This window comes from Phoxinus phoxinus, assembly GCF_949152265.1.
Source record: "Phoxinus phoxinus genome assembly, chromosome: 3".
NCBI lineage: Eukaryota > Metazoa > Chordata > Actinopteri > Cypriniformes > Leuciscidae > Phoxinus > Phoxinus phoxinus.
The window spans coordinates 30629732-30646031 of record NC_136878.1 but is presented as its reverse complement, the minus strand read 5'-3'; the positions used below and the strand labels follow the sequence as shown (position 1 = coordinate 30646031).

The window sequence follows — 16300 nt, the reverse complement described above, 5'->3', positions numbered from 1 at the left end:
TCTCATAAGCACAGTTTGAAATAAGTTAAAAAATGTTAAATGAACATGGAGTTGTGAGAAAATGCGATGTGTGTCAGATCGTTTCATGTTGCGTCAGGTCTTAAAGTGACAGTAACCTAATACACCTGCTGATGTCTGTCATTAAGGATAATCAAATAACAAAGTTAAATAACTGAATTCTGAATAACTTTTAGCTTTAATAAGGATTAATCCATATTCAATTTATAATTTATGCAGTGAAGACTGTGTGGTGTTTATTAAAGATACAGAAATTATTTAAAATATTATTACATTTCTGTATATTTCTAACTTTTATACCTACCTGAAAATCCTAAAGCTCTACTTACGAGGTTATACTACAAATCTGAACCGGTCAGACTGACTTTTTTAGAAGAAAAAAAAAAAACGTAGTGTTGAGACCTGATATAATAAATGCACAGCTAAATGTGACATTTATTACAATGGGTTTATGTGACGAATGTTTTAAGTTCACTTCGCGTTTTTTTAAACCTATTAAATAGAGACATCAGTAGCAGTACTGGTATCAGTGATGCTGGCCTCCGTTCATAGTACTTAGTAAAAAGATGCCATTAACCCTTAAACGCATACCTCGGGTCTTTAGTGACCCGGGGCGTCATTCACTAACATCCTCCTCATTCATTTCACTTTTTTTCTACAAGGAGAAAATGTCCGGTACACAAAGATCAAGTGACGTTTTAATCATAGTTACTGCAGGCAGAAAACAAAAGATTAGGAAGTGTCATCAGCAAAACTTGAAATGTCTTAGTGATTTACTGCAGAGCAAGTACTTAACGCAATCAAAGATTAGTGTCGCTGTCACTTTTGTTTGTGGATCTTATTTTGGTGATTCAATGTGAAAGTATTACAACATAAAAATATATTCAAACCTTTAATCTTAGGTGCAACTAATCATGAATGAAAGAAAAATGTGCGATTAATTCGTTATATATATATATATAAAATAACACACACATACATATATACGCACATATATACGCACATATATATATATATGTGTGTGCATATATATGTATGTGCGTGTTATTTTTTAACATAAAGATCTTATTTCTGTTCCTACATTTTTAATTTATGGCTCTTTCATCTCTAATCTACAATCTCTCTATATATTTTTTTCTTCTTCTCCTGTGTTTCTCTTTCTCATATATGCTGAGTGTTATTGCTTTCCATGGTCTCTGTCCTCTCTATCTTTTGACAGAAGCCAGTCTCCGTCACTCCAGGGTCTCTGTACGGGTGGATTCTGAGTTTAGGGTCAGACTGGGGTCAGAGACAGAGACTGTCTGATCTACAGTATGCAGATAACCATCAGGCTGATGCTACTAATTCCAGCACAAATAAACGACACGTTCTAAAACTGTACTTCTAAATCCAGCTCTCAAAATGATAATCAATCTTAAAGCACCAAATTTGAATCCCTCAAACATCACATTAATTATTAACATCATTTTGCTATCCGAACTAATGTAATATTTTTTTTTTTTGCCCTGCTGTCTGTGACCTGTGAGCAAAGCTGTGACCTATTTTTGCTTTGTGACCCACCAGCTGAAAACCACTGCTCTGTTTTCAGACAAACAGAGGAAATGCATTTTAAACATTGTCTGTCTACCATGTGCAGCTTCACTGTCATAGAAGCCCCCTGCATGGCTCCTGGACGGGCCCCTGACGCAGGACCCACGCATGCAGGAGGTTGTTAGGAAGTTCCTCTCAATTAGCATCCTTTTTGTCACTGTGGACTGACCTTAAGCTGACTGTTGTGCTTTCCTTGTTCCTCCAGTCAATGTAAACATTAATGTCCTCTTCATTTGAAGCCTTGCCACTGAGCCAAGTGTAATAACATTGTTCATGGGTTTGATGTGAAAGACGTGTGTTCTGTGTGGGTGTGTTGTGAAGAAGGGGAATGTGGCGACCGCAACAACATGTTCTAGTTGTTTCCTCTTATGCGTTAGACCGCAAAATCCTCTTTAAAAACAAGAGCACATTGACTCCAGAATGGAATTTGATTTTGTTGAAAACATTGTCTTGCTTGTAGAGGTGGTTCAGTAATAGTCCACTAGTCAAGTAAAGTTTTTTTTAGATTTTAGTATGGATACATAATATACAGGTGAAACTCGAAAAAATAGAATATGGTGCAAAAGTTCATTTATTTCAGTAATTTAACTTAAAAGGTGAAACTAATATATTATATAGACTCATGACATGCAAAGTGAGATATGTCAAGCCTTTATTTGTTATCATTTTGATTATTATGGCTTACAGCTTCTGAACTTTTGCACCATATTCTAATTTTTCGAGTTTCACCTGTATCTGTACCATATCGGTTATCAGCTGATATGGGATATTTTGGAATATTTAACTTTATCTGTTATATTGGATTTTTGTAATATTGTGCATATTTTTTACATTTACATGATAATTACCTTTGCCGTCATGCAACACCTGCTAAGGTAATAAAAATAAAATAAAAACGGTTAACTGTCAGTGTCCCAGACACTTGGTTGGCACACTTATTTTTTGCATTTTTACTATATGATATATTTTAGTAATCATCATAAATTGTATCATTCGAAATCTTGAACACTCAAAATTGATCATATTAAGATAATTTGAAATTAAACCGTGCCTTACCATGGAAACAGTAGCTTACTTTAAAACCTCAATTTCTATCATACCAACTTAAAATTTGGTCCAACTTATTTTTTTTAATTTTGATTTTGTATAAAATTAAAATTAGTTTAGCACATTTGCCTTACAGTAAACCTAAACTTCTTTTAGGGATTCACCGATATGAACATTTTGGCCTATACCGATAACCGATAATTCTTTCTATTTGAAAGCCGATGACCAATATATTGGCCGATATCCAAAATTGTATATCATTTTTTAAAGCCTTATTACAAAAAAAAAAAATTCTCACCATTAAAAGCCATGTACCAAGCACATAATTATTTTATGTAGCCTACATGACAGACTTGCATGTTGCACTTAACTGTATTTTCCTTTTTTGATATGATTCCAATCATATTTCAAGCAATTCAAAAGCATCATGGCGAACAGTGCGCATCTGAACGGTCTCAGCTGAAGGACATAATCCATTATTTATCGGCTTTAATATATCGGCCACATTTACTTATCGACCGATACCGATTTGGTGGATGATAAATCGTGCATTCCGAACTTCTATAACGTTTTTACACTTTCATTTTTAAGGGCATCTATGTTGTAAAAAATAGTGGGGTAGAGGTTTACAGTTATCAGGTTAATAGTGTTAATAGTAATCTTTAGCAAATAATCTCTAAATGAATATCTATTTTTCATACTGTACTTTATATGTTCGGATGCCTAAATGTATCTGAAGCATTTATAATGATTGTTTTTAGGTTTTGGTGTTTAATTTTTTTATGCATTTGGACAAAATGCAGTGTTGGCACTACAGCCAACGAGTCACCTCATTTGTAGCATTAGCTAGGTCTCTTAGACTGACTTCACACGATCCTGGTATGCTTTCAGTCGGAATAAAGGATTGATGCGTATGGAGAAATGGTTCACTTTCCATATACTGTATGTCAACATATTCTCAACGCATCAACCAGCACCTCAGTGAAATATTTCAATGAAATCAATGAAATGAAGTTAAAATTCTAGTATTCACTCGCCACACACTTTGTCACTCGCTCATATCCATGGCATCAGTACACATCATGTTGTCTTACACACACACACACACACTCTGTCAGGGGTCATCCCCTGCTCATGCTGAGTGTGTGTGAACCCCATTAGCACATTCCCAGATAGTGGCCAGGGTACTCTTATCTCTCTCCACCCATTAATTACACTTTGTTCCCCTAAGTGATCTATTTCTGCTCCTCCCCGCCCCCGCGGCCCACTCCAGGACTATCTCCTACACCTCCACACAGCCACGCAACACACACATACACACACGCACCAGATAAGAGTGCTAATGTGAGGCAAGCAAGGTCAGCCTGCCTTCCTCGCTGATGTGAAGTGTGGGTCCCGTGCATTAGCCGCTAGCCTGTCTGCCACCCGCTTTGCATGGGGCCGTTCTGAAGATGCCCCCGTAATTACAGATGACAGCACAGCGAGAGGCTGATCGCACTCCTTTGCCTCCACTCGGGCTGGAGGAGACAGCCTTCTGAAAGCTCCACCTGGAAAGTATGTCATGGAGCACTCTTGCGATGCTAAACACATGTGAATGCTGTGTACTTAGTTTGGATGCAGCTTCAGATCACACTTCCAAGTCCACTGTGTTTGTGAGCAACACCGCCTGCAGAAAATGGCAGATAGTCAGCGAGGGGCGTTTCACCGACCGCTGTCTGCATCGCCACTAGACGTTTAGACTATTGCCGCACTAAATCATTTAGCAATTTATTCAATGGATTTGTGACTAGTCTTATACATACTATGCAACTTATTTGGTATCGGTGGAGACATTTGTAAATCAGTAAAAAAAAAAGTAAAAGGTTACTGCATGTTTGAGGTGCAGTTGAAACTTGTAAGAAGCAATGTAATATAATTGTCACCATATAAACACATTGTGTGTGTGTGTGTGTGCGTGCATGTGTGTCTGTCTGTGTGTATTGTTTGTGAATAAAAATATATACCGGTATGTATACATAATTATACACATAAAGAAATATACAATAAATAATTATACACAGTACACTCACATATATTATGCAAACACAAACTTTTATTTTGTATGTGATTAATCACGATTAATCTTTTGACAGCCCTAATATATATATATATATATATATATATATATATATATATATATATATATATATATATATATATATATATATATATATATATATATGGTAACACTTTACAATAAGGTTCATTAGTTAACATTAGTTAACTACATTAGTTAACATTAACTAATAATGAACTGCACTTATACAGCATTTATTCATCTTTGTTAATGTTAATTTCGACATTTACTAATACTTTATTAAAATCTTGTTAACATGAGTTAATGCACTGTGAACTAACATGAACAAACAATGAACAGCTTTATTCATATTAACTAACATTAACAAAGATTCATAAATACTGTAACAAATGTATTGTTCATGTTAGTTAATACATTAAATAATGTTTAATAAATGAACCTTATTGTAAAGTGTTACCATATATATATATATATATATATATATACATGCATACATACATACACACACATAAATATATAGGCATATAAATATATATATATAGGACATTGGGCTGCCCCATCAAAGTTTGGTTCCTCTCTAGGTTCCCTGTTCACCTGAATATCTTATGATTTTGTTTTTTTGCCTTTGGCTCACGGGGTGCATTAAGAAACGATTCTCCATTAGGCTGTTCTAAAAAAATATGAATTATGAAAAGCACAACACAGACCTTGAATTGGGTTACAGCGTCCACCTAGAAATTGAAAAAAAAGAAAAGTTTTTACTGAACAGAAAAAATTGTGAGCCGATGTAGTGTACATGTCTAAATACTTGGCCAAGTCACTTCCCTCAATTATTGTCCTGCTGCGTCGTGTGCTCGACTCAATCGCTGCATTAGCCTGTGCTTTGATTTACACTCCGTTGCATCATCCCACATGCGCTCATACCTTCCTCCTTGAAATATGTCCAGCGCAAAAATCAATTCCGTGAATCAGTCTACAAACACACCCATTTCATAGACCCATCTCACTGTTAGCAGAAGCAAGAAGAAACCATTGTCTTGTTCAGTTTACACAGTGTTGGTATGGATGCTGTGTGACTGCTGAACTCTCTTCGGTCCCTGACTCCTGCTGCTCCTTTAGTAAACACACTCAAACACTGTGTTCTTATTTATGTATTGATCCGCCATTGATTTCCTCACACCCCTTCTCACTCTCACTTTCTCGGGCACTGTTATCAAGGTAGCAGCACCTGTAGGGTTCATCTGTTACTTCAGCCGAGGTGAAGATGCTCATCAGGTTTAGTGTGGACGTCTAGTTATTGGGAAGTGAGGACATCTAGGTTGGAGAGTTACTCATCAAGTGTCAAATAACATTATTATTAGGTCTTTGTGAGTCGGAACAATTGTATCTAAGTGGGGTTTAAAAGTGTTTAATAAATGAATACTTGTATTGAGCAGGGAGTGTAAAGACGTTTATAACGGTACAAAAGTTTTCTATTTCCAATAAATGCTCTTTTCGTCAAAGAATCCTGAAAAAAAGTATCACGGTTTCCACAAAAATATTAAGCAGCACAACTGTTTTCAGCATTGATGATAAGAAATATGATTTCTGGTGGATCATGTGACGGTGAAATCTGGAGAAACGACTGCTGAAAATTAAACTTACATTATATTTTTAAAAAGTTAAATATGAAGCATTCACCTTAAATTGTAATGACATTTTTACAATTTTGCTGATCAATATATTATTTCAAAATCATACCATCCCTAAACTTTTGAACGGTAGTGTGCTTTCTCTAACATTGCGTCCTACCCTGGTAGTGACATTTTGTTGGTCATTTGGTTTTGCTATGGCAAATATCAATGCATGGTCCAAAATGTCACTATTGGTGTGTATAGTAATACTTTTCACTGGAAATGTGTTACATCTGGTTTGCACACAGTATAGAGATTTAAGGGGAAAAGCACCGGATTGTTGGAGGTAAGAGGTTGCCTTTTGTAAGGATTGCTATTGCTTTCTTCTTTGTAGCATCTGTGTTTGTATCCTTATCTAAATAGAGACCAAAGCCGCATCCTGTTGGGCTTTTAAATGTATTGTTTTGCACATACTCTGTCCATATTCTCAAATGTGAGAGAGAGGAAAGAATGAAGAAATAAAAATGAAATTGACCAGAGAGATGTGTCAAATGATGCACATGCAGTGATGTTTTAATGTAATATTTTCAGGGGAAACGTGCAAATGCTCATGCGGTCACCATCGCAAAGTGTCCCCATGTACTGAATCCAAATACATTGACGGTTTTTGGAGGGCTTTTGTCTGCAGTGCCAATTTCATCAAACAGTTTCTAACACCTCTCATCTCTGTATGTGCAATTTTTGCAAGTGATGTGCTGTGTTATTGTACACTCTTGACACGCTGTCTTGCGCTGGTGCTAAAGCCTGTGTGAATTAACCCTCTGTGTACCTGCACAGTGTGGATCACAGATCCTCATTAATCCTCAGTTCATTTGCAACAGCTCTTATTCCACCCTCTTTCTCTCCTTTTTGCGAAATCAAACGCTCGTTCAGCCACTCTGTTCATCCTTTTTTTTTCTTTTGAAAGAGTTAGGTGATAGACTTAGAATTTTGATTTATTTTTGATTACATTTTTGCCCATACAGAATATTGACCATGTGTGCATATAACTAATTAAATGCACAATGGATCTAACAATGGTTATTTTATTATTTATTTTATTAAAATAATTTAAAATGTAAATTATTAATTTAAATTATTTAAAAAATTAAAATATTTTGGCAAGTATTTACCCCCAAAATTTAGCATGCAATGAAATGCATCACATTTTTTGACCAAAGAACTAAACAAAACAAAAATATCAATAGTTTGTTTTGTTTGTTTATTTATTACAAATTAATTCTGTTTTATCAGGTGCAACAAGAACTCTTGATTTATTTCACATGACAGGCATTATTCTAAAATTTTCATTTTTGTATTTTTTTATATAAAAAAAAAAGTGTATTACTTATTTTAAGCATGTTCATTAACACATTTACGGTATAAATGTGTTAATGTACAAATGCCTTTTTCAAATGACAAAAGGTTTTCAACCTTATTACAATTGCATTATTACTTGATACCCTCAATATGCATTGCATACATCATTTGTAAGTGCTGCGAACACATCAGTGCTAAAGCAGAGTTATTTATTGGTTTTATCTTAACCGTAAGGCTTCGGTCACTCTTCCACAGACCACTTAATGAATATTCTAGTACTGTAATGACGAGCGACTGGGGCTTAGGAGTTGTTTGCGCTCCGAATCTCTCCGTCATTCTTGTTTATTTTTCGTTTTCCCCTCTGGAGTCGGCTCTGACATCTGCAGGCATTTTTATCAGCGGCTAACTTAATTATGCTACTGTGGACTTAGGCTATTTGACTTGCTAACAAATTAGCCCTCAAATTAGCCTTGCTATCTGTGTTTCTTCTCCGCCTGTCAGGGATATGGTTTGTCATTTCTGAATTCCTCAGCGATTCTTGATTTGCTTTATTACAGGCTATTTTACAGAGGAGCAAACAGAGTGGGCACAGTCAGGCTGGATAATGAAGCGCTAGTGTTCTTTGCAAAGTGCTAGCCTGGGCTAATGACTAGCTTTAGTCAGACTGGTAAAACGAATTCAGACACCCAAGCGCCATCATTAGATTTTCTCCCCTGGATACTGCAACGGAATAAGCCACTGCCAATAGTTCTGGGTGCCTTTGGTGGGTACAGTAACCTGCGGTATGATTTGACTTAGCGTCCCCCAGAGTCTCAAACACTTGCGCTACACATCCCACACCGGCCCCTGCTCTCCGGTTATCTCGTAAAGACTCCATTCCAGCTCTATAAAACTTGCCGTCTTTATTACAGCTAAGTCAAGGCGCCCACTCTCAAATAAAAAAAAACAAAAAAAACTGCACCGCTGCAAGGGAGGAGCAGCTCAGGGACACACACTGGAAATGTGTTCTGGAGCTCATTCTCTTGTAGCCTTTCCGAACTTGAATAATGCGAAAAGAGTGGAATGAAACTGCATTCGTCTCCCTCTCTCTCCCTTCATTCACTCACTCACTCTTTACCCCTTTCTCGTTTTGTTTCCAACTTTATAAGTGAATTGTAGGCTCTCTCAGCAGGCCCTGAAGCCACACGTTCGCTTTCTCATTTATGGATGTGTAATGAGTTCTGCCTCTGTTTGCTCTTACAACAATAACAAGTAAAGTAATTAAAAGAGGCAGAGGAGGGGGAGGGGGGGGGGGGGCAAGGGGAACCCAACGCCACACAGGTCCTGCGTTCGGGCAATTGACAAAGAGACGGTTTGATGAAATCGTAGGTGTGCATGCATATTTTTTTCCCTTTTCTATTTGCAATTTTAAGTGCTTGTTTTTTTTCTTTCCAAATGCATTAATTTAATTAGATATAATGCAAACAAAGCACGCTCTAGTTGCAACGGTAATATCCGCTCCTGGCGTCTAATGTGAAGAGGGATGAGCCGTGTTCTCGGAGGGCAGTGGGTTTATGCGTCGGGGGAGTGACGGGTGGGGGGGTTGGCTATAGAGTATATTTAGATTTAATTAGTTGTGTCACGAATCGTAGCATCTCCATCACAGAGATCCGCGTTAACACGGCGCGCTAGAACGTTGACACCTGTTCTGGCCTCGTTTGTCCTCAAGCCGACTCTCTCAGATCGCCTCTCAGATGTTCAGGCATGCATGGCGAAACCGCCAAACCGCTAGAGCATAGAGCAAACAAATATCAGAGAGCGTTAGGACTGGAAATCTAACCCCTGTGCCAACAGGGACACAGATAGCAAATAGACTTTGCAGCCTCGTGCAAAGTATAGTTTCCCCCTGCTAGTGTTACTCTGGCTAGTTCATTCTAGTTTGGAGTAAAAGCATAAGCAACACTGTGTGTTGAAAAAGTCAAGGATATATTTGTGCTGATGTGCATTGTATAGCCTACACTACCAGTCAAAGGTTTTGGAACGGTAAGATTTTGTAATGTTTTTAAAAGAAGTCTCTTCTGCTCGTCAATGCTGCATTTATTTGATTCATTTGAACAAAAAAAAACTGTAATATTATGACAATTTAAAATAACTTTTCTATTTTCATATATTTTATTATTTTGATGGCAAAGCTGAATTTTCAGCATCATTACTCCAGTCTTCAGTGTCACATAATCCTTCAGAAATCATTATAATATGTGGATTTGATGCTCAAAAAACATAATCAGCGTTGAAAGCAGTTGTGTACCTTTTTTTCAGGATTCTTTGATGAAAGTTCCCAAGAACAGTATTTATTTGAAATAGAATTTACTGTAACATTATAAATGTATTTACTGTAACTTTTGATCAATTTCATTAATCCTTGATATAGTTTCTTTTATTTCTTTTACAAATTCTTACTGATCCCAAAATTGTGAACGGTAGTGTTTAATGTAACAAAAACTTTCTATTCATCACAGAAAATAACTGTTTTCAACATTGATAATAATGAGAAATGTTTCTTGAGCATCAAATCAGCATGTTAGAATGATTTCTAAAGAATCGTGTGACACTGAAGACTTTAGTAATGATGCTGAAAATTCAACTTTGATCACAGGAATAAATTACACTTGACTGTATATTCACATAGAAAACAGCTGTTTTAAATCATAATAATATTTCACAATATTATTGTTGTTTTTTGTATTTTTTTGTATTTTAATTAAATAAATGCAGTCTTGGTGAGCTGAAGAGACTTCTTTTAAAAACATTATCTTGCCAAACCGTAACTTTTGACTGGTATTGTATAAGGAAGACTCTCACACACGCACGAAAACATAAAGCTTAACTGCAAACAATCACGCTAAAACAATTAAAGGTTGAAATATTTTAATGACTGGAATATCAGATACTGTAATTGTTCAACAACTGTGTAATTACAACATGTAAAATGTCTGGCAATGAAATCAAATAATTTTGACAAATAAATAGAATATGCCAGTAGTGCTCAATCAATTAGGAGGCGCATTTGAATGCCACGCTACAGATGGAGACCAATTACAATCAGCACACTTTGATACTTTTTACTCTCTCCGAGTGTTACTCGCGGCGGTGCTTTGACTGCTCATTCACTCGAGCATCGTTCACTCATGAGCATTTTACCATCACACACGATTACCATTTGTAACGCTTTTGGTGAGGAGAGAAAAAGGAATTGCCGATAGCTAAAGCCTGTCTTCCTTGATTTATTGTTGACATGAATGTTGAAAGAGTGCTTGTGTTTGTGTGTGCGCGTGTGCGCGCGCGTGTGTGTGTGTGTGTGTGTGTGTGTGTGTGTGTGTGTGTGTTAAGAAGAGAGAGAGAGAGAGAGAGAGTGTGTGTGTGCTTGTCACCGGGACACTGTTCCAAACACTATTTGTCACAGTGAGATCAAAGAACTACTAAATTACCCTCAAAGGTATCCAGCTGAATCATGTAATGGTTCATTATAAAGATTTGGATCTGCATCTGGAAGACGTCTTAATGGGGTAGTGAAATATGAAGCTTCATTATTACAAATACAGTGGTCAAATGGAGTCGTGTGAAGTAACGCTGATAACAGTGGCCTGGTGTGAGCGCCGGTGTGTTTGTGCTCATACTGTGAGGTGCATTGTTAAAGATGAGGATATCAAAACAGTGCGTGAGCAGTTTTTTGTAGGCATGAGTATGCTGTGAGGTGTCAGGGTCGTGTGGATGACAGCCTGCCTGCTGGAGAGTTTTCAAAAGGTGCAACTCTTTCTCTAATTGCACAATTACACATGTAGAATTCGTAATTATGATGCTCACAGAAAGCACAGCAGTTTGTACATGTAATTTTCTACAATATCATCTTTAAGAATTTGGGTGTTACTGAATTTTCAGGTTTAGTATTTAAACTGTGTGTGTGTGTGTGTGTGTGTGTGTGTGTGTGTGTGTGTGTGTGTGTGTGTGTGTGTGTGTGTGTGTGTGTGTGTGTGTGTGTGTGTGTGTGTGTGTGTGTGTGTGTGTGTGTGTGTGTGTGTGTGTGTGTGTGTGTGTGTGTGTGTGTGTGTGTGTGTGTGTGTGTGTGTGTGTGTGTGTGTGTGTGTGTGTTTGTGTGTGTGTGTGTGTGTGTGTGTTGGGCTGCTTATTTATTTGCTTATTTGCTTCTGGTTGTACATTTTACCTATTTATTTTATATATACATTATAAAAAAATAATTAAATTTCGATTTTTTTTTAATATTTATGTATATAAAACATACAAAAATATTATTTTTCATTTACTGGCCTATGCATTTTGGGAAATAAAATGTTATCAAAGCTTTTTATGTAATTAAGAAAGTTAATTTTATTTATTGCCATAATTACCATGTATTGTAATTGCAGCGTAAAAGTTTTGTCATTGCTTTAATAGTCTTTTTCCCAATTGCATGTTAATGGATTTGTAATAGTAGCATGCCTTTATTTGTAAGACATGAAAGGATCTATAAGCCCTATCCATCTTACTTTTAAGAACGGAAAATCTCCCAGACGAACAGAAATGCCTGTGAAAGAAAAAGAAGAAAACCAAAGGAAAACCAGAACAAGAGACTTTTCCTACTTCTATGCGGTAGACATTGCTCTCTTTATTGAAAGATGACATTTAATCAATGGCCATCTCTTTAAATGACATTCATTTAATTTGTGGGCTAGCCAGGCACGGCTGTCCTCTTCCCCAGTCTTTGTGTGTCTGTGCGAGCGAATGACGTAACCGTGACACGCCGCGGCACACATACACTATTGATTACACTCAACACATCTTGGCAATTAAGAGATGGCAAGGTAGAGTAATAAAGGGTCATTAGTGAGGCATGCTTGTGAACCCTCATCAAAGGTGATGTCGCCGGCAGGGGCGGAGCTCCCGCAGGGTCGCCACGGGGGCTCGTTGCATTTGCATATCTGCTCGGAGACGCACTGTGGCTGACCCCGTGGCTGGGATCAGTATGAGTCGCTCTCGTCGATCAGGGGTTCATCACAGGTTCAAGGTAACAAAAAGTGAACCCTTCGTCATTAATTGGTCCTGGAAAAGAAAAAAAAAAACAAAGAAGGAGAGACAAATAAAAGGTTAGTTGGGAAAGGTGAGGGAGCCTGGAGTGGAGGGAAAGTAAAGGCTGTGTGCTCCAAATTGGGTATGAATTATAAATAAGAGCAGTGGAGGCAATGTCTTCTCCTCTAGAGTGGTGTTGTGCCAGGACCTACACCACTAAAGAGATTGTTTGGGCAGCAGGTATCGACTCGCTGATCGTCAGCTTGGTAAACTTGACCTGAGGCACTGATCACTGGACGAGCTAGAAAGACTCAACGTTCTGATACACACACACACACACACACACACACCTCTTTCCCATCTCACCACAGCTATCTTCATCAATACTTCCCAGACTGGGGTCAATGTAATAAACATGGAGGTCAATATCATGGCCATCTGAGTACACTTTTGGCATGGGCCTTAAAGTTGGTCTTTAATTGGATCCCTCCGGGCAAGTTCATGCACCAGTTGCAATGTGGAGGGAAAAGAATGAAAAATCGTGATTGAGGGGGAGGGGGGGGGGGGGGGTAAAGCACATCAGTTTGATCCTCTTTGTTCCACACAAACTGACGCAGACGTATATCAAGGCAGTCGAAATCTTAAAGCTACGTACATTGCGAATGGTTCAAAGTGGAATTAATCTAGCCGAAGTTCTATTCAAGCTTTCTCACAAATAGCACAATAAATAAACGCACTGAATGCACTTCTTTCGGTGCTTCCGCCCCGCCAGATGCTATACCTGTCTGAAAGTGCTGCATTATGAGGACTGTGAAAGGCTCTTGCGGGACTTTGAAAGGTCTGATGAGGACTTAAGGTGTTCATGTCACTTCACCTGGATCCAATGACCCAAACATGGGAATTCTTTAACCCGCTGCCACTGAGGGAAAACTGAGCCGTTTTGTGGATTAACTGATAGGTGTATCGAACTCAAGAGAGAGAAAATGTAATCTTCCATGGATAGTAGCCATTCCATCCATTGTCCTTAAGTGCACAGTACCTTAAGAGATGGAAAGCGTTGTGTCGGAACACATAGCACACGACACCGAGTCCAAACATTTTGCTTGGCAACAGACGTACTAAACTATTTAGGGTATGAACGGTCCTCACATATCACTCTCATAATCTAAGTGCCCTAGAGACCTCAGTAGGAAGTGTTAAAGGTTTACTTCGGCCAAATATTCTGTCATCGTTTACTCACCCTTATGTCCTTCCAAAACTTATGCAGAACATAGAAGATTTTTTGAAAATGTCTTATTGTCCATACACTATCAGGAAAAGGTGTACAAAAATTGCACCTTTAGGGGTTGTCACTGAGCTTGTTGCCCTTAAATTTTTGACCCCTAAAAGTTCACAGTAGTAGGGGTACTACTCTAGGTACTAATATGCTCATTTTAGGGGTACAAAGTTGTCCCTTGAGGTTACTGCCCCACAAAGAAGGGTTAGGGTTAGATTTCAGAATATCTTCTTTTGTGTTAAGGAGAAGTAATGTTCCTTTACTGTGATTATAAGCACTGTTATCTCTGTATGCTTTTCACATCCACCCTGTGGTTCTGTGTTTTGCAGGTACCGAGAAGCACGAGTTAACATCATGGAAGAGCTTCCAGTCCATCTTCAAGTTCTTCAGCAATGCTCTCAAAGACCAAGAGGATGATTCCTCCTCCAGCCCGGTCACCACACGCAGCTCCCACCGTATAAAACACGACGACTTATAGAGGGCTCACAGATCCCAGAGCCCAGCTTTGTCAAACCTCTTAGTTGCTTTTCTCCTCTGTTCTTTTTATGAAAGATATTCCTCCTTGAAGTCCTCCTCCCAGTGTATTGTATAACTCTGAGGAGCGCAGGGTCAGCCTGTATACATCAGAATAGCGTTTTGCATTACTTCTGGATGAGTGCAACTGTCAAAGCAATATGGCTTCACTGCTTGTGCCTCCTGTGGGCCGCTGTGTGGATTTGGTGGTGGCCCATCGGTGGCCAGATTAAGGCTGACAGGCGGCGCCGCACACCGCCTCTTGATGCACCTCTAATTATCCTGACATTGTCCTGAACTGAGCTAATGCCTGGGAAGCACCTGCACACACACACACGTCTGGCAGGTCCTAGTGCCTGCCTGCGAAGTCTTTGTATCTCTCTTTGATTTCCCCCCACGTTGTTTCTTTTTGACCGGGGTCTTTCTTGCTTTTAAAATACTGGAGCGCTTAGGAATTTTGTATATCTGATGCTAAAGGCTTACGGGTTGTTTGTTCCATACATATAACTTTAACTGGGGAAAAAGCAACTTGCAGACTCACGCATCCATTCAATGGCTATCTTGAGACTAGATTAAGAATGAACACAATGAAGTAAGCCATTGACAGCATGACAGATTTAAAGAATCCTCCTCTGTTTTTAAATCCCTTAAAACCTTGTGCGAGCATGAGTTTTAGGAATATCTCCCATTAACGGAGCCGATATGTCAGTCTGGGAATAACTTATGCGTCAGGATCAGGGAGATTTAATGTTTTCCAAAGTACAAAAGCCATTCCTTGACATGTTTGCCAATTTAACCTGCCCTTTTTTGCTGAGTCCATGACTATTCGGACTGTTTTAACACCTCATTGTCATCCTCTGCTAAATACGTGATGTTACTGTCTCAGCCAAGACAAGAAACATTGTCTCCTGGACAATGTGGTATTAGCAGAGGCTTAAAGATATGTCGCTCAGGCATGTCAACAGATCACTCTGCTTTAGCTTGAAAATGAATTTCTCTGTAAGGCCTCTGGTCTCATCTCATCATTTTTAGAAATAGAATTTGTAATTGGTTATTTAGATTTCTCAAGGTAAAAGCATTGTAAATGGTGCTTTATGCATATTTCATATATTATTTTAATCCAAAATAGAGATGTAACTACAATGGAAGAAATGCAAGACCCCAGATGCTTTCATGTTTTGAAACTATTTTTACAATGAATTCAACTTTTAACATACCTGCACATATTCATTAGATGCCACTGATCAACTGCAAGTTGCTTATGCTTTTTAGTTCAAATTGCTTTTCTCCGATCCTAATATTGTTGCCTTAGGAAAACACACATACTTTATCTTTTATTCTATTTTATTTTGCAAGCGTAGACTGACAAGCCATATGTGAATGTCACTCGCGCTAAGTGCAGCCTTAAACCAAATCGAAAACCTAATTGGTCTGCAAATTAGGACTCATTTTAAAAAATAATATTTTAATCGACGAGATTCTAAGTTTTTTTGAAACATTAGTCACTCTGAAGAGTTGTTTGCTCCACAAGTGTAATTGTTTGAAATTGTATAAAGAAGTTTTATTAGCTTTCGATGGGAATGCATTCAATGAAAACATGATGTTACTTTAACTTCACTTTTCATAAATCGTTCAAATATGTTAGTCTTTCGTCTTTGAATTGATGGCGGTTTTGTGCCCTGATTACTCGTTCACTTCGTTTCCATATCATTTGAGTGTCATAATGATCTTGCTGTAATTAAATAAAATTCTTTATAAAAAATT

General features: G+C 37.9%; 1 protein-coding gene across 1 annotated transcript in view; it reads left to right on the top strand.

The window, feature by feature from the left end:
• arb2a (ARB2 cotranscriptional regulator A) overlaps positions 1–16293 on the top strand; it is a 178068-nt gene extending 161775 nt beyond the window's left edge. The window contains exon 11 of the mRNA XM_079607028.1: positions 14353–16293. Within this exon, the coding sequence (XP_079463154.1) occupies positions 14353–14501 (149 nt within the window). The 3' untranslated portion in view covers positions 14502–16293. The remainder of the gene's footprint in view (positions 1–14352) is intronic.
• The last annotated feature ends 7 nt before the right edge of the window (positions 16294–16300 follow it).